The sequence below is a fragment of the Chelonia mydas genome, chromosome 14 (assembly GCF_015237465.2).
Source record: "Chelonia mydas isolate rCheMyd1 chromosome 14, rCheMyd1.pri.v2, whole genome shotgun sequence".
Taxonomy (NCBI): domain Eukaryota; kingdom Metazoa; phylum Chordata; order Testudines; family Cheloniidae; genus Chelonia; species Chelonia mydas.
In genome coordinates, this window is record NC_051254.2 from 477806 (window position 1) to 500603 (window position 22798).

General features: G+C 48.8%; 1 protein-coding gene across 12 annotated transcripts; it reads right to left on the reverse strand.

Moving 5' to 3' along the window:
- Positions 1 to 22793, reverse strand: LRRC45 (leucine rich repeat containing 45). Of its 12 annotated transcripts, none has more exons than XM_043528386.1 (19): positions 22666 to 22779; positions 21881 to 22020; positions 19399 to 19723; positions 17305 to 17366; positions 15445 to 15515; positions 14927 to 15105; positions 13554 to 13682; positions 12846 to 12958; positions 12185 to 12243; positions 12000 to 12077; positions 7299 to 7434; positions 6968 to 7045; positions 6651 to 6762; positions 6405 to 6475; positions 4143 to 4235; positions 3328 to 3420; positions 2077 to 2250; positions 1859 to 2006; positions 1 to 1293 (listed from the first exon to the last, which is right to left on the reverse strand). In XM_043528386.1, exons 3-19 carry the CDS (start codon positions 19628 to 19630, stop codon positions 1097 to 1099), a joined length of 2025 nt encoding a protein of 674 aa, XP_043384321.1. In that variant the 5' UTR covers positions 19631 to 19723; positions 21881 to 22020; positions 22666 to 22779; the 3' UTR covers positions 1 to 1096. The 12 variants fall into 12 exon arrangements, with proteins under 12 accessions (XP_043384321.1, XP_037769714.1, XP_043384322.1 ...); XM_037913786.2 differs by having other exon boundaries at positions 12846 to 12973; XM_043528387.1 differs by lacking the exon at positions 21881 to 22020 and having other exon boundaries at positions 22666 to 22793.
- Between the last annotated feature and the right edge of the window lie 5 nt (positions 22794 to 22798).

Below are 22798 nucleotides of genomic sequence, written 5' to 3' on the forward strand. Positions count from 1 at the left end.
TTATAACAAAATGCAAAAGCTCTTTATTTTAAAATAAACCCTGCAAAACAAACCATGAAAACAAATCAACCCCTAGACCCAGAGAGAAGGACACATACTTCACTTTCATCTTCATTTTAAAAATGTGCATTAAAATTAATATAAAATCATTCACCGTCTCCTACACATTATTTTCTGAAATACTATAGCAATGGAAAGAGAACAACTCACACCCTCTTCACCAGTTCAAAGCCAAGGAAATAGGCACTGCACAGCTCAGGGACCTTCTGGAGCCAGGAGTTCATTCTTTGCAGCTTGTCTATTTAGTAGGATCCACTGTGACTCCCCCACCATGTGGAACTAAATGCTGTTCTCTGCCACTGTCTTGTTAAAGAGGCCCCAGTTTAGGACAGTGGTTCATACTGAGCAAGGACAGGATCTTCCCTACTTTTCAGTATCAACTAGGACTGTAGGGGCTTCAGCCATAGCTAACAATTCATTATCCAGCCTGGTTCTGCAGTCACCTGCCAGCATAGCTGATTTTATTCATTACAAGTATGTCTGTGTCACCCATCACCGTAGTATCTGTGCTCACTGTACTTTGCCTAGAGTGACACAGATGGCTCCCAAGCATGTGAGCTGTTTTTGACAGTTCCCCTGTCGAGTGAGTGTTGACAAGACTTTCTTTGTGAACAGCCATAGCATCCAAATTAGTGCTGCAGGTGGACACCTCTCTCCCAGGCTCCTACAACATGGTTAGTATCAGTGTGTGGGGCAGATACAGATAGGCTTATGTTGTGTGACAAAACATAAAAACTGTTTTCAAAGGCTGTTACAGGCTCTAGTGTGGACAGAGTCTAACACGGTGAAGTGGGAGAACTCAGTCCTGGCTATCCCTAACCCCAGCCTTGGCTAGTTGCTTTCTTCAGACCTCATTGCTGTCAGCAGCAGAATTTCTGAATGGCCTGAGGGATTCTGTGTCTGTGACCCCCTTGTGCTTCCGAGAGGAGTAACACCACTCTCCTGAGAAACCAGGCCTGCTCCGGAAGAAGGAGCTGCACACAGATCACGCCCCCCTATTCCTGACAGCAGGCACCTGGGATTCCTTCGGACATGCTCATTTCCTAGGGCTGAGGGCTCCAAGGGCAGAGCCCTGCACATAGGCCATGATGGCGTTTTGCAGGAAACTAGCTCGTTGGGCCTCCTCTTCCCTCATCCTGGAGATCTCAGCCTCTTTCATCCTCAGCTTCTCCTGGAGAGTAGAGATTTCACTCTCTTTATCCAGCAGGGCCTCTCGGTGGTTACTTGATAACACTGTGCAGAAAGAACCATGTTAGCATAGGGAGTGGGTGTGTCCTTTGGCTCAGAGGGTCAGTACCAGGGAATAACCTGCTGTAGTGGGAGTATGCCTGTGGAGGCAGAGTGGTAACAGGCACACACAGCACAGACTGCTGGAGGCCTTTACCTCTAGTTTTATCTAATGGGCCCAACAAGACACTGATGGGGCATTTGTGTGCAGATGTGGTATCATGCTCATAGGACTGAGGGTCAAGAGACCCTGGGTTCTATCCCCCCCACTGTGTGAACTTGAGCAGGGCACTTCACTTCTGAGCCTCAGCCTCCCATCTGTAAAATGGGGATAAGAATCCTGAGACACTTCCAGGGGCTCCTGTGCAGTTTAATTCATCGCTGTCTGTAGAGCAACTGGAAGGCAGGAAAGAAATATGAGGGGGTATCGTCAAGGGTAGCAGCAGGTACCATTCGGCCCCAGACTCTCTAGACCATGGAGCGGGACTAGAGATGACATGACACCTCATACTACTCCCTGCAATCTGTAAGAAATATGCTGTATATAACCCCCAACCCCCATGTCCATCACCTTTCAATTGCCTCTCCAGGGCAGCAATCTTCTCTTTCAGCCCTTCCTGTGCTGTCCTTTCAGCCTGCAGGTGTCCAATCTGCTCCTGCAGCTCAACTCTCACTTTGTTCACCTCAGCCACCTTCTCCTGCTCCTTGCCGCTCAGGTCCTAGCATACACAGGACATGAGAGACCAGCAACCTCAGCATACAGTTCTGCATCAATTACTGCCCTAGTACCTGTTGTAGTTCCTCCATGCGCCTCTTGAGCCCTTCGGTTTGCAGGGTCATCTGGCTGAGCTTGGCCTGTGCCTCTCCCACTGCCTGCTTCTGCTGAAGGCAGTAGTTCTGAGCTTCATCACGTGACTGTGTCATCAGCCGTAGCTTCTCTTCCAAGTGATCCAGGCGCTGTTGCTGTAAAACACAAGCACGTAGCTTCTCTGCCTCCTGTAAGAGGATTCTCCCCAGCCCAGGGTCACGAGCAGGGACTGGCCTAGCAAGTGTTTGGATGGGAAGCAGAAATTATGCAGTATGTGGTGGCAGGGAGTCACCAAGGGACACGCCTCTCTTGAATTGTACAGGGGCCAGTGCCTCTTTCTGATGATGGAGACAATGATCTGGTGGAAGGGCTGCCTTTTGGAGGAGTTGTAAAAGCAAGGCCCTAACCACCCACTGAAGATCCCAATGGGCATTTCACGGGGTAGGACCGTTAACACCAGAGTCCTGGACGAGCCCCAGTTCTGGTATTTACATCCTATAGCCTGGGTTCATTTCAGTTTGACACAGCATTCTTCTTCACTTCCTGTCCTAAATGGCTGGGCAGCATTGCTATATCTGGTTATTCAGCTGCTGCATCCCACCTCAGACATCACTGCACTTATGCAGTGGTGAAGTGTGAGGGGGTGTGTGTGTGTGTATTTATAAGCTCATAAAGCATTTTAGCTTGGGATGTAAGGTGCTAGAAGAGGTCTGGATCCTGAGGAAGACTCCTGTGCCACACAAGGGGCACCTCACCTTGCGTGCTGGTCTCACTGTGGTTTCCACGGGTTTCAAGTCTAGACAGTAACATTTCTTGTCCAACAGCAATAGCCATACAAGAAAAATTCTACTGAGCCTAGAGAACTGCAGCAGCACATGAAGTCTGCAGAAACATAGCAGCAGAGGGATCCACTTGTCTGCCAGGACCTTGAGCATAAGCAGTTAGAATGACACCCTATTACACCATAGCCACTAATTCTGTATGTAACAAGTTGGAAGGCGCTGGGCTGCTGGGGACAGGGGTGATGGTTTTGAGACAATTTGGTATGGAAAGTGCTGATATAGCTTGATGCAGACATCTCAGGGTTACTCCCCCTCATGAGTCAGTCAATAATTAGGATAACAAGACCAAGAAGAACAAGTTACTGATCAGATATTGGAGAAAGACATGCTGGAAAGACAAATCTGCTCCCACCTCCACAGACAGGCCCAGCAGCTGGGTCACGGTCTTACCTCTTCCAGCCTGGCCTGGCCCCGGACTTTGATTAACTCCTCCTCTGCCTGACCTCGCTCAGCAAATGCCGCTGCTTTGACTCGGCTCAGCTCCTAACACACACGACACACACATTCCTGCCGTGATACCATGCAGCTTCAGGCCACAGATGGGACAGGGCTAAAAGTGATGCAGCCACCTCCTTTCCCTTAGGGGCAGGGAGCAAAAGGCATCCCCCACCCTGAGGCTGCCTGGGTCAGTCATTTGATTCACAGATCAAGCTTCAGGTGCAGGTGGGAATGCACCAGACACATTGTTCCAGGGCCAGAGAGCCACAGCCAGGATGGGCACGGGGGCTGAAAAACCTGATAGTCGAATCAAAATGAAAATAGAATATTTGATATAAAATCTGTGTGCCTTCTCTCTCAGTCCCCTAAGGCAGCCCCTCCCCTGAGGTGCTATTCTCCATGGACCTTAGCCAATAGGCAAATACATCACTGCTGTAGGCAACGTTTAATTCCCCTGACTGCGTGCCCAAGCCCTGCTATCTTACCCAGTTTCTGATCCAGGACTCTGTTTGACCTAACGCCATCACTATCCAGTAGAAAGAGTTTTTGTTTAAATGGGAAATCAAATGAACAGATGCCTCAGTTCCCTTGTCTTCTCATCTCTGCCCCAGCCCCCACGCCCCACAACACAGTGAGTGTCACAGCCCAGCAGTGGCAAATTTTGTAGAAGCCCCTTGTTAAAATATTGGCAGCACATTCCTGCCACTGCAACTCCACGACAGCCAATGACTCCCAGACACACATGCACCCGGACCACTCGCTCTCACCTCCTCCAGCCCAATCCGGGTGGCTTCCAGCCTCTGGATTCTCTCCTGCATGGAGTGCTCACTTGCCTCCATGTGATGTGTCATGTGATCCACCTGCAAAGCAGCAGGAGCCATTCCAGTGGGTTTCTGGCACCTTGTTATTCCTGAGATACAGCAGTCACCCAGCACTGAGAATAGCACACTCCTCTCTAGCCAGCTACTGGCAAGAGCAAACAAAGCTTCCTCCTTTCCCAACACCACTCTTCTGTGAGGCTCCAACAAAACTGAGCAGCAATGCCTTTAAATAGGAAGCCATAGCTTTGCATACAAATTCCCCCACATTTCTGGAGAAAGGGAGTTGGAGTCAACTCCCAGGAGCTCAGACCACCCTGTAGTTTGGTCCTGGACTGGAGCCAAACACCGGGAAAGGCCCAGGCTCCAGTTGGGATATGGGATGAGGTCTTCCTGAAACAGATCTCTCATGAGATTTCCACACACACCCAAGAACAGTTTGGAAGGTTTTAGTTTTGAGAGACCCAAATCCAATCGAGATCTGATCACAGCCTCCTCATCACTGCCTGTGCCAGTGGAGAATCAGTCCCCAAATCCCAGGGAGGAACTATTAATAGAGCTGGGACTCCAAGCACCCTGTATTCGCACCATACACACTACTGCAATAATCTTGGTCCAAAATATATTTTGTGAAGCATCATTTGAAAATACATAACTCACTAGTCAATATCATGGTAAAATATATGTAGCAACATTATACATAAAGTTATGAATTCCCCCTGTATGATGTTACTTGTTCAAAACCAGATAGCCCTGCCAGGGCCAAAGTTGTTAAACAGGCCTACCCTAAACAAAGCAAGGTGTGCTTACCTCAGTTTACATATAGGTAGTAAACAGAACCTTCAAGACAGCATGGGGTGGGAGGAGAGATTGGTAAAAATGCAAATTGTTTGGTTTCCTGCAAACACGAGCAGGATTTTAAAACAAAACAAAACAAAACCAACAACAAAACATGGGGCCTCCTTCACCACCAGACTGCAAGCTGCATGTCACCTCCTCACCATTTAAATAAACTTTACTTTGAGGGGTAACCTTCAGAAGAATCCATTACAAAGGTTCACTGGACTATAAAAGAAAGGGGCAGAAAATTCTTCTCTCTTTCACCCAAGAAGATAAAGAAATCAGGATCTTTGGGCTTCTGGAAGAGATCCTGACTGAGAAGGTCAGCCACTGTGGAAGACGGTGGGCGAGAAAAGCTTCTTGAACAATGCCTCAAACCAAACCTTGCTAGATTCAGTTTTAGGCTTGTAGATGTGTATTTTCACTTTTATTTTCTTGTAACCATTTCTAACTTTATCTCTTACACTTGAACTCACTTAAAATCCTGTCTTCTTTTGTTAATAAACTTGTTTTACGATTACTCTAAACCAACTGTGTTTGCAATACAGTGAAAGTGAACTTTGGGTAATTTGACAAGCTGGTGGGTTTGATCTCCTTAAAGGAGCAAACAGATCTTATTATTCCTCTGAATGTTGCAGGAGAGGGGTGGACATTTCAGAGCACACAGGTCTGGGGAAGTTCAGGACTGGGGGTGATGTTGGGGTCACCTGCTAACATTAAACAAGTCTGATAAAGACAAAAGCATGTCTGTGATAACTGCAGGCAGGCTGTTGGATTCAAAATGGTTGAATCAGAGCTCCACAGCACACAGAACACCAAGTGCATGCTGGCTGTGTGCATGTCCCAGACAGGGAGCCACAAGTAGCAGAAACATTTTGAGGCACTCAGGTTATATACAATGCAACAGTGATACAACCTCTCACTGGTGTGAACTGCACCTAGAACATGACAAGAGCCGATCACTGATCACTGGCCCTGAATTGCACAAATGGGTGTCTGAGACATTTTGTTGTTTGCTCCAGCAAAATATCTTTTTCAGGATAAAAATGATGACACCACAAGTTCACAGTTACTGCCCTCTGGAGACAGGATCAAAGGACAAATCTCTTTGACACCCCAGCACACTCCTGAGGGCTGCAGAACCTTGCTGGATGGCCTAGCAGCAGGGTGCCCTGCAATTTCTCCTGCCAGGCTCAGGCCTCAGGCTGACTGGAAAGAGTTTCTATTTTTATAAATGGCCTTTTGTTCCCATGGATGAGCCAGAGGCTGCTGGATCCTCACCTGACATCAACAAACAGTCCCAGTAACTAAACCAAAGGGGTCAGTAGCCCAGAGGCCAGTGGGGAGACTTGGTTCAGTTGCTGCTCTTACCTCTTTCAGTCGAAGGGATTCCATATCTTCCAGGCCCTGTTTAAATCTCTTCTTCTCCATTTCAAGGCGTTCTGGAGGTTAAAAAAGAGCGGATTATCAACAAAGGTTTCCCCCTGGTACTCCACACCCTCACTTCACATTACGTGTCTCACTACAAATCTTTATGCTCGGACTGCAGGGTCTGGCTCCCTAATAACTCAATTCTCTGATTCCCCCCAGGCCTGGCTGCCCAGCTCCTCCACTCACCCTCTGCCTGCACAACTCGCAGTTTCAGCTCTGCTGTTGTGTTTGTCAAATCTTGCTTCACCTGGAACAGTTGGTCCTGCTGGGCTTTGCACCTTCTCTCTAGCTCATCCACCTGAATGGAAATTACCACCATGAAGTGAAGACAAACAGAGCTTCTGCTTCCACTAGCACTGGGATGGGTGGCTGGCTGTGCATGGCCACTAGGCAGTGGGAGCATAGGAAAGGGTCTGGAAACCTTCACACACTTAGCAAAGTGAAAAGTATGTTGGGAATTCCCTATCCCCATCCCAAGTTTCAGCCTAGGCTTGCTCTCCTACCTGGTTTCTTAAAAGCAGGTTTTTCTCATTGGCAGCAGATAGTTGCTGGAGAAGGTTTGTTTCCCGATCAGAAGCTTCCTGCAAACGGAGCCCAGGATTAGGAAAGCCCATCCCAGACCTCCTGAGGCCCCACACCCCCATCCAATACCACTTCAAAATAACCCAAGTGCCCAACACCATCACTTTCTCCCACCCACAGTACAGATCATTCTCCACAGTCACTACTCTATCCTTCACCGTTCACAGCAGTTCATATACAGAACCACCTGACTTCTCATCCCATCCAGCATCCCCTGATACCCCAAACCAGAATGCCCCCCATCCAGCCCACCTGTTTTTGCTGCCGGAGCTCCTTCAATTGGCACTCGGCCATGCTGGCTTGCTCCTGCTTTGTGGCACTCAGAAGCTCTCCCAGGTTGTGCACTTTCTGCTCAGACAGAGCTAATGCAGCTTCAGTCATCTGCAGTCTACACAACAGAAGGCACAGATGAGATTTTAATCTTTGTCCTCCCAAAAATACATCATAGTTCCAATGAATTCTCTACACTGGACAGTACAGGATATGCAGCAAGACACAACCTCACAGCAACATAGGAAGAGCCAGAGGATCAGCTTGGGGTCCTCCCAACTCCATCTCTGGTCTCAGACAATGGTCAGCACCAGCTGCTTCAGAGGAAGGTGCAAGAAACTCTGGAATTTGCAATTACAGAATAACTTGCTCATTGGGGCAGTTCCTTCCTACCCCTCATCAGTTAGTGGTTAGCTCAGATCTTGAAGCACAAGGACTTGTATCCCCTAATGTATCTGTATCACATCTAATGTTACTCATTATCCAGAGATACTGGATCCCTTTTCGCAAAAAGAAAAGGAGTACTAGTGGCACCTTAGAGACTAACCAATTTATCTGAGCATAAGCTTTCGTGAGCTACAGCTCACTTCATTGGATGCATGGGGTGCCACTAGTACTCCTTTTCTTTTTGCGAATACAGACTAACACGGCTGCTACTGTAAAACCTCAATCCTTTTTGGAATCCTACTAAGCTCCTGGCTGCAATGAAAACTTGTGGCAAGAATTTGAGCAGACTAATTTTATATTGTGTAAGAGAAAGTTACTCACCTTCAGTAACTGAAGTTCTTCGAGATGTGTGCCCCTGTGGGTGCTCTACTCTAGGTGATGGTGAGTCCCAGCAGCGTTGATTGGAGATCTTTGGTAGCAGTGCCTGGTCGGGATGCACATGTTCAGCTGGTGTCTCGCAGTCTCGTTAGAATCTGCCTGAGTGTGTGCATCCTGCGCCCCCTTAGTTCCTTCTCTACCATGGAAAAATCATACTAGTACTCCAAAGTAGAGGGGAGAGGGCAAGGAGTGGAGCACTCACAGAGGGACACATCTAGAAGAACTTCATTTACTGCAAGGTGAGTAACTTCCCCTTCTTCTTCGAGTGCTGTCCCTGTGGGTGCTCCACTCTAGGTGAATGTGTAGCAGTACCCACTATGGTCGGCAGGACTTTGGAGATGCGGCAGTGAGTACTGTAGAGAGTACCGTATGGCCTACTATGGTGTCTGCCATGGTATCCTGCGTGATAGCATAGTGTTTGGCAAACGTGTGTTCAGATGACCATATAGCTGCTTTACAGATGTCAGGAATGGGTATATTATGTAGGAAGGCAACGGATGTCGACATGGCTCGAGTGGAATGAGTTTGAATGCCTTTAGGTGGCTGAATATTTTGGATGCGGTAACAGGATCTGATGCAGTCAAAGATCCACTTGGACAGGCATTGCCTAGAGATAGCTGTACCTTTCGATCTTTCGGTAATGGAGACAAAGAGTCGTGGGGACTTACGAAACAGTTTAGTCCTGTCTAAATAAAAGGCGATTGCGCCTGATGTCGAGAGCATGCAGAGTTGCCTCGTGAGGAGTCTTGTGAGGTTTGGGATAGAAAGTAGGTAAGTATATCGGTTGGTTAAGGTTGAAGGTGGACATCACCTTACAGAGAAATTTAGGATGTGGTGTCAGGGTGACTTTATCTTTGGAGAAGATGGTGTAGGGAGGATAGGCCATCAGGGCGCTTATTTCTCCTACTCTCCTTGCTGACGTTATTGCAACTAAGAAAGCTACCTTCATGGACATATGAAGAAGAGAGGAGGTAGCCAAGGGCTCGAATGGAGGTTTCATGAGACCGCGAAGAACGAGGTTAAGACTCCATGTAGCTGCCGTTGGATAAATTTCCGGGTAGAGATTTTGTAGGCCCGTGATAAATCATTTTATGGTGGGGTGGGTAAAGACTGAGTAGCCTTCTAACAAGTCATGGAAGGTGGTAAGTGCCGCCAGGTGTACTTTGATGGAGCTGAGAAAGAGTCCATCCTGTTTCAATTTTAGAAGGTAGTCTAGGATGTTAGGGAGGGTTACTGTATGGGGGTGTTAGGTGATTATATGTGCACCAGAGCACCAGAAGGAGAAATGTTTCCACTTCTGCAGGCATATCAGCGAAGATAGCCAAGTCAGGTGGGGAGAGCGGCTGTTCGAAGAGTGAGCCCTGTGTATCCAGGAGCGGGGAGTTAGGCTCAGGTGCCACTGAGAGGTCATACTGACTGAGAAACTGCTGCTTCTGCACCCAGGGCTGCGCTGAGCATGATCTGTGCTCAGGCGCATCACTGAGTCTGAGTTTTTCCGGTCCCGCGGGTCATTTGGAGGTGCCCTGCAGGGGGTCCACTGCTGGTGCCAGAGCGGCAGGCGGGCTCAGTGCTGACGTTCTTCACAGCACCGGGGCAGAGCACTGTCGGCACCGCGTCTGTGTTCGGTGCCAAGTGGACCGGTGCCAAGGAGACCTTCCTGGTACGGGAGATCAGGTCCCTGCCTCTGTGCTCCGCGGAAGCCGCGGCTGAGGCGGTGTGACAGCCTGAGGCGCCTGCCTTCTGCACTGTCAATACAGAGGGCAAGGATCTCGCAAGACACCCTTTACCCTTGTTAAAGTCTCTCCTCAGAGACTGTTGCGCTTCTTGCGTCTGCTCCTGAGAGGGTGAAGCCACGCTCCCAATTGGTTCAGATCTGGCCAGGAAATGTGAAGGAGAGGGTTTCACTTTCCCAGTCTCCGAAGGCGGCTGCAGAGATCTTTCCATTAATAGCATTTTAAGCTGCAGATCCCTGTCGCAACAAGCCCTGGTCTTGAGGCTCGTACACTGGAGGCATGTTGTGGGGACGTGTGTTTCGCCGAGGCACTTCGCCGAGCGTGAGTGCCCATCAGACCTTGGCATGGAGTCCTGACATGAAACACACTTCTTAAATCCTGAAGCCCCGGCATTATGAATTAGAAATGGCAGGGGAGAGTGTCTCAGCGGGAGATAAGCCTGAGGCGAAAAAGTTTTTTGTTTTTTTTTAAACTAAGTAACTAAACTATGTAACTATTCTAAAGGAAGGGAAACAACTGGGATGTTACTAACAACTATTCCTATGTTCTTTGCAACTGTTTAGAGACCAGGGAAGAGAATCAGCACTGCCCCGAGTCCCGTCTTCAGCCGAGGACGGTTGAGAAGGAACCGAGGGGGGTGTGGGATGTGCATGCTCAGGCAGATTCTAACGAGACCGCGAGACACCAGCTGAGCGCGTGCATCCTGACCAGGCACTGCTACCGAAGATCTCCAATCAACGGTGCTGGGACACATCGTCACCTAGAATGGAGCACTCACAGGGGCAGCACTCAAAGAACAAAATATTTTTTATCAGTTATAAATTTGCTGCCTTTCAATTTTGCTCTTGTAAAAAAGGCTGAATAGAAGCATCTGATTGTGATCACTGAGCTGTTTACAGGACACTTAGAGAACTTTTTCTTCAGTTGTTACAGTTAATTTATACACCAATAAGGGGCCTGAGTAGCTCCACTTATTCCTTCAATGTCCGCACCATATATTGCATTTCTCAACAGTGAATTTCATGTACCCACTCACCTAGGTTGTTGGGTCCCTCTTCACTGTCTGTGACAATCACACCTCACCACACCCCTGCTCTGCTGGCAGAAGTCTGTAGTATAGAACTGGCCTTAAACACACACAGCAAATGGGCCAACTCCCTCCCACTCTGCAAAGAAAGGCTGCTTGTCCTCAACCCCTGGACAGCCTAGCCTGTGTCCTCTCCTCCATACCAGCCCTGCACAACCCATCTCTTGCCTCCTGCCAGCTCTGCATGGCCGAGCTTCCCATCTACTTAACCACTCTCCAGTGATACCAGCTCTTGCAGCTCGTTTCTCAGCTTCTCCCACAAACGCACAGAATGTCCGTATTGTATCCATCTGTCAGGCCACAACCCACCCTCCCTCAAAACCCTGTACAAGATCCACTTCCACAGGGATCAATGCTGATGGGAAATTGCCAATTGACAGCAGTGAGGCAGGTGGCCAGTGGGGATCACTGACATGATTGTTGGATTCCCCCATCACTTCGATAGCTGAGCGTTCAGCTGATATTGATTTAAGTTTTGGGCTTATTTCTTTTTATGGTTTCTCACGTGGGAAGCAACTCTGATCCCTGATTTGCAAGTGCAGTCATTGTTGGGTGGAGGGCTTCAGGCACAGGCTTTACAATGTGCTCGCTTCTCTTGCGAGACCTCACACGCCACTCCTCAAAAGTGGACACAGCCACATGGCACAGACCTCTCCATCTAGGTCTGTCCAATGCAACAAGTTCCCAGGTGCCCTGGAAACTGACATGATTAGTGTCCATTTATCTCTCCAGCCTGCAAACTGCTGGGAGCCCATCCTCACAATGGGCTGCCTTGCCACTGTCCCCCTTGACCCACTCCTAAGCCCACCTGCTTGTCTGTTACTTCTTCTAGCGTGCAAGCTCTTTGGGGCAGTCACTGTTTACTACATTTGTGCAGCACCCAGTACAATGGGCCCTGATCCTTACTCAGACCTTTAGATGCTAACAAAATACCAACTGAAATAGCGAGCCAGGTACTCCCTCCTCTCTCCATAGCTCTGATCAATACAGCCTACTTCTCATACAACGGAATAACTGGGCAGATTCTTTCCTCCATACTTGGCTTTTAGTGAATTCATGACAGACTGCCGCTCATTCAGGGCTTCCTGTAACTGGCCAACTCGTGCTGCTGATGTCCTGAATTGGGAAAAGAAAAACATTAACATCCCGAAATGAAGACTTCCATCTCAGACTTCCCTCTGAGAACCTGATCTTTCCCCTTATGCGAGGAGAGATTCACTGACCTGCTGCTCCTGGTTATTTCTTCTCTCTGTTTATCAATAGTGTCCATCAAATCCAGGAACTGAGAATGAGAAAAACACCAGTGACACTGTGAACTGCATAAGTTTGTGGCATTTAGACCTGCCTCTCCCTACCCTCCCTTTGGGACCGCATGGGGAGCAGCACCAGCTGATCTACTGGAAGAAGCCAAACTGGTGATCTGATGGGTGTCACCACCTGGCTTGACTAGGATCATTGATCAAAGCTAGTGTTCTGTCTCAGAGACTTTGTACCACAGGGAGGGAGAGGATGTGGAAATCACGTGTATTAACAATTTCATAAACTGGTAAGTACTGAACTGTCCCAGTAAGAGAAAGAACAGGATGAATGGAAATGAAACCACTGAAATTCTTTGGCTCCCAAAGACAAGTGTGTCAACCAGGGGATGTTTCCAATGCATCTAATCTACCTACTGGTGGATCTGCTCCCAAGGGCAACCCAATCCCAATCTGCTGTATGATGCTGTGTGCCTACTGCAAGTATGAACGCAGCATGTCAGCATATGCAAGTGGCTCCTTGGGCCAGGATTCCTGGTACTGTGCTACTTTACAAAGACAATTCGCAGAAAAGCCAGCGTTCATGGCTGCCACATTCAAGCTGCTGAAGCATTAGGAGGCCACTCACCTGCTTAGCCTTCTCCTCCTTCAGACTAAACACTTCCTTACTGAGCACGCGTGTCCGGCTGTGGTTCTCAGCAAGAATGGTCTGGCGATCCTGGTTATGATCCATGGCTTGTTCTGACACAGAGAGAACTAGAGTAGATATGCACATTTCCATAGCAATAGAGCAGTGAGAGGTTCTACAGCAGGATGATACCCAGACCCCTGTGGGCTCCCCATGGACCCCCTTTAGGGAGACTGTTCCCACAATATGGATGCAATGGATAGAGTGAAGGAAGTGTTCTGTGTTAAAGAAATAGCTTCCAAAACCCACAATAATGCAGCTCAGTGGAGGCTGCTTTTGGCAACTTCCAAACTGTACCACAGCCACTACGGGACAATACAAAGCCCCACTGAAGGGGGAGCCCTTCCCTGTTTACATGACACTCCAAGATTGCACTCAATCAAACCCAACCATCTCCTCCCCTAGCTGGTCTCTGCAGGGCAGAACTGGAAAAATTCCAACATATCTCCCCTTAGCACAGTACAGCTCCCTGCAGTACCCGAGTTCAGCACAGCTCCTTCTTACCAGTAGGCAGGGCCCTAAATGGCTCCTGTCATGGAGTGGGAGACATGGGGCTCCTCTGAGATAGCAGCAGCCCCATCACCATCCATATCCCTGTGGTGAGAAGAAGAATGCACACATCTTGCTCACACAACATTGGCCACATACCCACAGCCTTTAGGATGTCACTGGGGACGTTGTTCCCAGCCAGCTCCAGCCTCCTCAAGGTCTTGTTGCTGTGCAGACAGCTCAGTAACGCTCGGCCCCCCAGGAGCCCAATGTTATTCCAACGCAAATCTAGAGAGGCAACAAACCATCACCCTGGCAACTGCACCAGCACCATCAGGCCATATTGAATATATTCCTCACACATGGCACCCCTGCACAGTGGGTCAGCTCCCTCCAAGAGCCTCAGCATAAAGCCACCAGTGGGTGTGGTTCACCCATCTGAGAGTGATGGAATGAGAAAGTGATGGGCAGTGCAAACATAAAGCAAATGCAACTTCATCTACCCTCTCAGCAACCTGCAGAAGGACCTGCAATAAACGCTGCACACACAGCTAAGTCTGCGCAAGTCTGCTAAGTCTGCGCAGTCTACCAGGCAAGCCTGCAGGATGTTCCCATCACGTCATTACTCAACAAACCCAGCTTCCTTAGAGAGGCTGCCCAGCTCAGAAGCTTGCTTCTAGTCTGAAAGAAAAGAAACTCCCTGCAGAGAGACAACACAGCAGCAGCCTCTGCCCAGTTAGGGAGGGGAAGGGAAATTCTATCAAGGCTTCTATTTGAGGTAGCAGGGCATCTGCACAAACAAGCCCCAGGGCCTGGAATGAGATGCATGAGTCTCAAACCAACAGGACAGTCATAAGCTGGGGGGATGGCTCTTCTCATCTACCCCAAGGGTGGTGCTTCTGCACCAGGTACCCACATTTAGACTCTGTGCTTCCATTCCAGAGTTACTGGTTAGCCCCTACTTATCTAAGTCATGAAACCTCTAGTGGCTGCCAGGGCTGCCACTGGCACAGAGTCTCTGAACAGCTCTGGAGTGACTGCAAATGGGGAGGCAGTGCCAAAGGCAATGTTCCCTCTAATTTTTGCCATGCATGTGCGGAATGAATTTTGTTATGTGCCCCAATATGGAAGTGATGTGTGACACATCACCTCCATATTGGGGCACATAACAAAATTCATGCAGTGAGGCCAAGGGGTTTGGAGTGTGGGGGGGGGGCTCTTGGCTGGGGCATAGGAATGGAGTGCAGGAGGGTGGTGAGGGCTCTGGGGTGGAGCCAGGGGTGAGGGGCTCAGGGCTGGGGCAAAGGGTTGGGATGTGGGGGGTGAGGGCTCCGGCTGGGGGTGCGGGCTCTGGGGCGGCGCGGGGGATGAGAGGTTTGGGGTTCACGCTGCATCTCTCCCCGCTTCAGCCCCAAGCCCCTGCACAGGGCTTAACAGGCAGCTGCGTGAGACTGCGCAGCTTAGAGGGAGCTTAGACCACAGGTACCACCTGAAAGTGGTAAAGAGTCCTGAGGAAGGGGAGTTGCTCTTACCCAGCTCCCGTAGACTGGAATTGCATTTCAGGGCCAAGGCCAGCTCTCCTGCCCCCTGGTGGTTAATCTGGTTATTGCGCAGATCCAGCCACTGGAGGAAGCGGTTGGCTCCTAGTCCCTGGCAGAAGAGGGAAAAGCCCTCCTCCCACATTCCCAGGCTGTTCCACTCCAAGGTGAGGCTGAGGGGAAAGTTAAACAGGAGTCACAGGTTAATCTACATCCCTAGGAACAAGGAACAGCAAGAGGCTGAAGGGGCTGCCTCAGCTTAGCTCCTATGGGGACCCAATCACAGGCCCACCCTAGCCAACAAAGACCAGACTCCAAAGAGAAGGGAAAAAGAAAAGGAGTACTTGTGGCACCCTAGAGACCAACAAATTTATTTGAGCATAAGCTTTCATGAGCTAGGCTCTCAAGTGTCCACCCCAGCTCTGGTCCAGCAGAGAAGGAAGCCCCCAACCCTCGCACCCACTCACCCAGTACAGAGTAGACGGACGGGTGGAAGTGACTTTACACCTCACCTTCTGATGGATTTGTTCTGCCTCAGGAGTTTCCCTAAAGCCTCAGCACCCAGAGCTCGCAGGTTATTCCCCTGAAACAAATACCGCAGGTGAGTGGCTTACCGTGTCCCATTTCATTCTGCCTGATACACAGGGTGGTGCCAAGGCCGAGTTGTGGTTATGATTTATCACATGTGGGTAACACTGGTCCCATGCACACTGCCCACTAAACCCGGGTTCTCCAGCCCCATGTGACAGTGCCAAATAGAAACAATGCTGCCTGGCCTTACTCTGCTGGGAAACACTTTCCACCTGGGGGAGCCAAATACCTCCCATATGGAAACCGTGGTGTCAAATATGATCGTCATTTACCTGTGATAAGAAGGTAGCCTCAGACTCTTGGCATCTTGTGGCCATTTCGACTTTTCACCAGGAAGGGCTCATCTGACAGCAGAGCAAGGCACGATGGATGGGTTTGGGAACTGACTCAGAATGATACCATGTCCTAGCAGAAGGCTGTCTTTATGTTTTGTTTTGGTTTTTTTAAATAAATCTTTTGTTAACACTCTCCCCTGAGGACCTGTGGGAAGTGTGAACTATCCAGGGGCTCCAGATCCCACTGTTCTGCACACACACACACACACACCCCCCCATAACTCAAGCTTGATTGTCAGTGTTGCAATGCATATGTGTAGGTAGTACTCAATCAGAACCCAGATTCTGCTTTGCTAGTATTTTTTAAACACAATTTTGCGCTGTATACATAAAGGCCACATATGATAGACCCAGGGCAGATAGTCCCTTTCACATGCAATTCTGGTATAATAATGTGTTCAGTTCTCCATATCATGTTAGTGGAAAGATATTGACAAATTGGAGGGACTTCACAGAAGAGCAATTCAGATAACCAGGGGACTCCCTCACTGATGTTGAAACATTAAAAGACCTAAATATGTCTAGCTTGACCAAGCAGTAGCTAAGAGGGAGACACACAGTAATAATTGCCCATGAGTAAGTAAAGATGGGCTAGTCTATATGAGAAAGTTGAACCAGTTGTAGGCAGTGTCTACATGATGAGCACCAGAGCTGTAGTGCCACAGGGCACACACTTTCTGCATTGATGGAAGGGTTTCTTCGTCAGTGTAGTTAATCCACCTCCCAAGCAGCAGTTGCTAGGTCAACAGAAGAATTTGCATCTACATTGAGGATTAGGTCGATTTAACTATAGTGCTGAGCGGTGTGAATTTCCACTCCCCTGAGCAACATACTAGGTGATCTAAATTTTAAGTTTCAGAGTGGTAGCCGTGTTAGTCTGAATTTTAAGTGTAGATCAGAGTGCAGTTAATGTGGGACTTTAAAGAGATTTAGTTAAACTGGTGCAAAAGGCTATGTGGACACACTTCGGATTAAAACAGATGTCATGCATAGTCAATTAGCAACAGTTTTAAAGTAAACTGAACTAAGTCATTATTAAACCAAAATAAGCGTGTCCACAGGAGTTTGCACCAGTTTAAATGAATCAGTTTAAAAAACAATTTTATATTAAAAGTATGCAATTTCTGCATGTAGACAAGGCCTTAGCAACGGATTACTAGGAAAACCTTCCCGCCCGTGAGTTCTACCAAGCAGTCTCCCTAAGAGGAGAGCTGTGAGTCCCATCAAGTGAGGCAATTACAATGGACAGGCACCGCATTAGGACTTGTGTGACAGGGAACAACCCTGCACTGGTCCCTTCTGTTGGTGGCCTGCATGGGACCATCGGGTCTTTCCATCCTAAATTCCCATGAGATCTGCACCTCTGTGCCCTCCTCAGTTGCTTTCTCGGTGTTGAAGGCCAAGTCTTGTGCTAAGCATTGCTCAAGTAAAGTCAAATAAAGTCACCTTCAAGTCCAAAGATTTTACTACGGTGTTGGAGCAAAGTCCATTCAGCAGCTGTCTGACCCCTGTGAAAGAAAAAAGAAGGTAATTTATATTTCACACAGGACTTCAACCCTCTCGTGGACCTGAACATGAGGTGTCAGTAAACACCTCTTCACCCTGGCACCCCCAGTCAAGGAGAGGTAGCAACAGGGAGAAACTATTTCATTGACAAGTAACTTGAGTGCTGCTGGAAAATGCCAACCTGACCTGGAGACCTCTCTTTACACATAGACCAGCTGGAGCCTGGGTAGAGGCTTCTCACAAGCCCCACCACTATGGTCACATCCTTGGTCTGGAGAACCCTCTTCTAGGAGTGAGGGGGGACTTCAGACTCTATGGCTTATTCAGCCCTTGGTCTCTGCTGATAGGGTGGTTTGTGTGATGTAGACGCTTCTCCTCTAGGATTTGGACAGAAATCTCACACAGCATTTGGCTGCTACTGACTTGGCCCACACTGAGACTAGTGATCTGTTCATTCCCTCCGGGGCACCTGGCATTGGCCACTGTTGGAAGACAGGATACTGGGCTAGAGCAGCCTTTGGTCTGACCCAGTATGGCCGCTCTTATGTATGCTCTTATGGAGAGAGTAAAGGCTCCAAGTCTCTTTTCCAGTCCCCTGAGCCGCCAGAAAGTAAATTCAGCATCTGCCAACAATTCCTTTTGCTGCTATAGGGCTAATTTCCAGGTGGGTAGATGTACACTTGCTAGCTTTGATCAACTTAGCATACTAAAAACATTAGCAAAGCTGCAGCAGCACTGGTGGCAGCGCAGGCTAGCTGCCCGAGTCCAGCCCTGTCAGAGAACTTAGGTATGAACTGAGGTGGCTAGTCCAAGCCGCTACCCATGTGGCCCCAATTACGTTGCTATTTTTAGCACACAAGCTCCATCAAAATTACCTCATGTATGTCTACATGAGCTGGAAGTTACACCACCAGCTGCAGTGTAAACATGCCGTATGAGTGGAAATGTATGACAGACAAGTCCTCCCAGGCAGAGGGAATGTGCTTCTGGCATATGCAGCAGGGCACCAAGGGAATCACCAAAGCACACAATCAGTTTCAAACAACCCTGTGGCCTCATTAGTCCAGCACAGCTAGAGTCACACCTCATGTTCCAAATGCAAACAGCTTCCTCCCACCACCCCCTACTCCTTCCTCTTACTAATGTGGGCTCCTGAAGATCTCTAATCATGCTGTGCTCTACAGGGACAACGCAGTGGCAGAAACCCAGTTTTAGACTGTTAAGTGGTTGAGGCAGAGTATTCTCCATGGTGAGTCCCCTTTCTGCAGAAACCAGAAAGCTGAGCCCAAGCCTGACTGTACAGATCTATATTTAAGACATACTTTTCCGATAAAGCCTTTGCCTAACATCAACACCCACAAAAATTAAAAGCCCTGCATATGCATTCATACACCTTGGAATGAGGGATTGGAGAGTAAAAATATTGTCTGAGATTTGAAAGTTTCATCCTAATTGTGTTCAGCTTGTCCACTTAACTTTCACTAAGCATGAAAGCGGTGCAAGGAGTTTCTGGGGCTCAGATCTTTTATTCACGCTCACAAAATAGTTTGTATGTGGTCCCAGTAAGCGTCTCAGGCCCAGGCCCTGAACAGAACAAGACCCACCACCCACCTTGGCATCACGGGTTGAAACATATGAAGGAGTTTTGCTTTTGTGATAAGATTAGTTAAATAAGAATATATATCAGCTTTCAAAGCTCAAACAACATGGTGAGGTAAAAAAGTAAAAAATGCAAACAGAACGTGTGGGTTCATCTGGGCTTAGATAATATTCTCTCGGAGACAGACTAGTTCATAGGAGTAAATGTAAGGCCAGGAGATTCAAACATACAAATTCCTATTACCAAGAATCCTGGATCTAATTCTCTGTGCGTGGGGCTGCAGTTTTGCCCACAAGCACACATTTATTCACTCTTCAAAGCAACTCCCTTAAGATTAAGAATTTGACTTTCAGCGTGAGCCTGACTCCCAGATCTCATGGTTCAGAGGCATAGCACACATGTAAGTGACTCAATGTGGGCAAAGAGTGTCCCACCTTCTTCATTCAGCATGCAGTCACTCAGCATGATCTCCGTAAACAGGATCTCATCCTGTAAAAGCTTCCCTAGAACTCTGCATGTGTCCACAGAAAGACTCTGGGTGGCAAAATCCAAGCGGCTTTGTCCTGGCCCCTCCCGGAGCTCATGTAGCTGCTGCAGGACTGTCTCCTGTGGCTGAGCACCACTCTCCTTACATAACTGAACATAGGCCTTTCGGAACTCTTCCATTGCCACAGCAGGTGCTAATGTCACTCCCTTCCTGTCCTCTGCATGACGAAGGACCAAGCTGGCCTCAGAGAAGAGCAGGGAATGCAGGAAAACCTGGTGGACAGGAAAGGCTTTACTGAGAAAGGCAAGAAGCAGTTATCTCTGGACTATCGTGCATGGCCCTAAGGTCTCTCATAAGCAGGACTGATACAAATAGTGCTCAGAGCCAGAACCAGAGCCATCCCCACCCTATAAACACCCACTTGGAGCCTTGCAAGACACCAGTCCCAACTCCACCCTCCCAGGATAGGGAGAAACTCACTACAGCCTCTTCTCACATACCCGTTGACTGTTACTGGGATACAGCCCCAACCCCTTACAACAGCCACCCCCTGCACCCTGTAACTAGGAAGAGTAGAGCATGCTGGGGATTGTAGTTCTGCTCTTCCCCTCTTTTTCCCCCTCCCTCCCTGCCCCAGTAACCAGGGGAGGAGGGCATGCTGGGAGATATAGTACAGAGCCAAATTTAGAATGTTACATGGTGCAGCCCCATCTCAGTAGAGATATTGTCTCCTGCTGCACAGGCCCCACTGCTCCTCCCATAACATCAGTGTATGGCCAACCTCAAAAGATCAAAAATCATGACACAGACTAAAAAATAATTTTTTAAATCTTTTGATTTAACTCCCTGCAACTCCTCTCCAGTGTGTAAGTGAGAATTTCAAGTTGAAAAGTCAATGTTTAATTGTACACAAAAATGCACACCTCTCCCAGGTTGATCTGATGTAGAGGCCCCTCGCCCTTTCTTCACCCCTAAGACCAGGTAATTCCCCAATCCCCATTGCATATTATTCTTGATTGTCCCCAGACTCATTTCCTACCTTCCCCCTACATTTCCCTTTTCAACCTTCCTCCCTCCTCTGCCCCCTCTCATATTTTCCTGCCATCCTGCTGTAACCTCATCTTCAGACACAAAAAATCATTGTTATTTTAGAATACACTGTACAAGGACTATAAAATGGAGCTGAACAAAGACCACCGAAGAAAAATAGAGCACTCTCCCTATGCATCAGGTTTTCAAATGATTTTTCAGTGAAGATTTATGTGAACTGCAACGGATGTCTTTACATCAACCACCTTGCTAATTGTTGGAAAACGATCACCCAAGCAGAGCTTTCTACATCCCAGTACAGTGTTTATATTTTCAATCTTAAATATTATTTTAAATAACCAATTCACTCACATTCAAAGCATATAAACAATAATTTTAAATAGTTTTCTTTGTATAATTTTAACTACAGAAATATGTTATCCAGTGATTACAATAAATTATTTACTTTTAAAATCTCATAATTGTCCAAATAGCTACAAATAATATATTTTTATTTTAATTACTCTTCCCTCTCACTGCACCAGGACTTCTCCTCTGCTGGGGACCCAGAAGCACTTCCCCCAACTATCCCCACCCCACCTCCTGCTGCCTCAGGAAGTGCAGCTGCTGGTCCCAGGCAAAGCAGTACTGAAGGGATGGAGGAGGAGTCAGAGAACAGCTCTGTCTGGGGCAAAGGAGAAGACCACTGCCCCAGAAGCTCTGTTGCAGGCTCCAGGACCCTGCTTGGGCCAGGCAGCAGCTGTTCCCAAGCTCCTCCCTCTCACTACCCCAGGACCCAGTCCTCATCTGTAGGGCCAATCCATATACGAAGGAAGGGCTCAGTGGCAAGGTACATCTGTGTCTTCTTTCACAGAGCTCTGGCTGTTTTTCCAGCCCTGAAAAATCAAGGGAATGGAGGAGCTTCTTACTCCATTAGTAGAGTTCCTCCTGCAAGCACCACAGTCCTGTGATTCACAATTAATTTGCAAGAGTTAGCAATACTGTTACATTCATGTGGCAACCACAGCAATTGCTCATATGATGAAGCCCCAGCAAGAAAAAATTTATGTCTTATTAACTCTTTGACACCATACATGTTTTGATCTTTGGCAGGAAGTTAGTTGCCCTGTCTCTTTTAGCTCTTATTTCACCTCCCCGTGCAGCTGTTCCAATTGCTCAGCTAGAAACATAAAGAACCAGTGCCAAGTGACCAGCAAGTGTTAGAGGAACCACAGCTTGGGAACTTCTGATGCTGACCATCCAGCAAGCCTTAGCCTGCAAATCTCACACAGGAGCAGAACAGCCACAAACCCCAAAGCAAGGCAGGTGCTTAGCAAAACCCCAAGAAAGATGAACCCAACAAAGCCTAGCACCACAGCACCACACATGCCCACACCTACCTTCTGGACTCTTCAGGACAGTTATTTCCTGGAAGCTAACTATCCTGATATACAGATACACAGGGCTTGAACTGAGCCAACGCTCTCCCAAGATGCCATCTTTACTCTGCAGAGTGTCCGCTTTTTTTTTTTTTTAAATTCTGTCAAACGTGAACGGAGCGTAAACTGATGCAGCAACAGCGGCCTCAGGCCTGGTCTACACATACAGATTTCATACCATTTTAATGATGTAAATTTGGGGGCAGCGGGGGGGGGGGGAGGGCATTTTTTCCTTTACTGAAATAGTTAAAGTGGTGAAATCCCTAATGTGGCTGTCGCCTCACTGTTATAAAAGTACCTAATACTCGGACAGTTTATTCCCCGTCACACGTGGGAATAACGCACACCGGCCTAAGGACCTGTACACCGCTGTCAGCGCAGCCGCCCGAAGGGCGCCGCCCCCCGGTAACGGCACGGGCAGAATTACAGCGGTGTCGCTCGCGTGCGCGTGGACGAGGCCTGCCGCGGCTGGCAGAGCCGGACACCACAGCTCCGAGGCCGTTAGCTGTCCCTGTCCACCTCAGAGGCGCGGCCTCAGTTCCCGCCCGCGACGCCGCCGCTGCGGTCACTGCTCTGCACGGCGGGGGAGGGGCTCGGGTGCCGCCAGGCCACAAACAGACCAGGGGGAGGGGCAGCCCGGCCCGCGGGCGATATCGCCGCCCACCCGGGGCGGGGACGTGGGAGCCCGGCCCGCAAACACCTTCCCGCGCCAGCCTCGCGCTCCCCGCCCCGGCGCGGTTACCGACCTCGGGCTCTTTCCGGGTGTCCCGCGGGCGGGGCTTATCCTGTGGGCGGGGCTAAGAGGCGCCCGCTGATGGCTTTGTCCCGAGCGTGGAAACGGCCTCCCCCATTGGCCCCAGTTCCCGCCCTGCGGCCCCG

Bases quoted from the DNA above. Each gene is read 5' to 3' on its own strand.
- LRRC45 (XM_037913787.2), bottom strand. From the start codon at position 19,630: ATGGAAGAGTTCCGAAAGGCCTATGTTCAGTTATGTAAGGAGAGTGGT. The intron at 4,236-6,404 runs GTAAGAGCAGCA...GCTGCTTTGCAG, and splicing joins AATCCCTTCGACTGAAAGAG to GTGGATCACATGACACATCA. The intron at 1,294-1,858 runs GTGATGGACATG...CTTTCTGCACAG, and splicing joins CCTGGAGAGGCAATTGAAAG to TGTTATCAAGTAACCACCGA.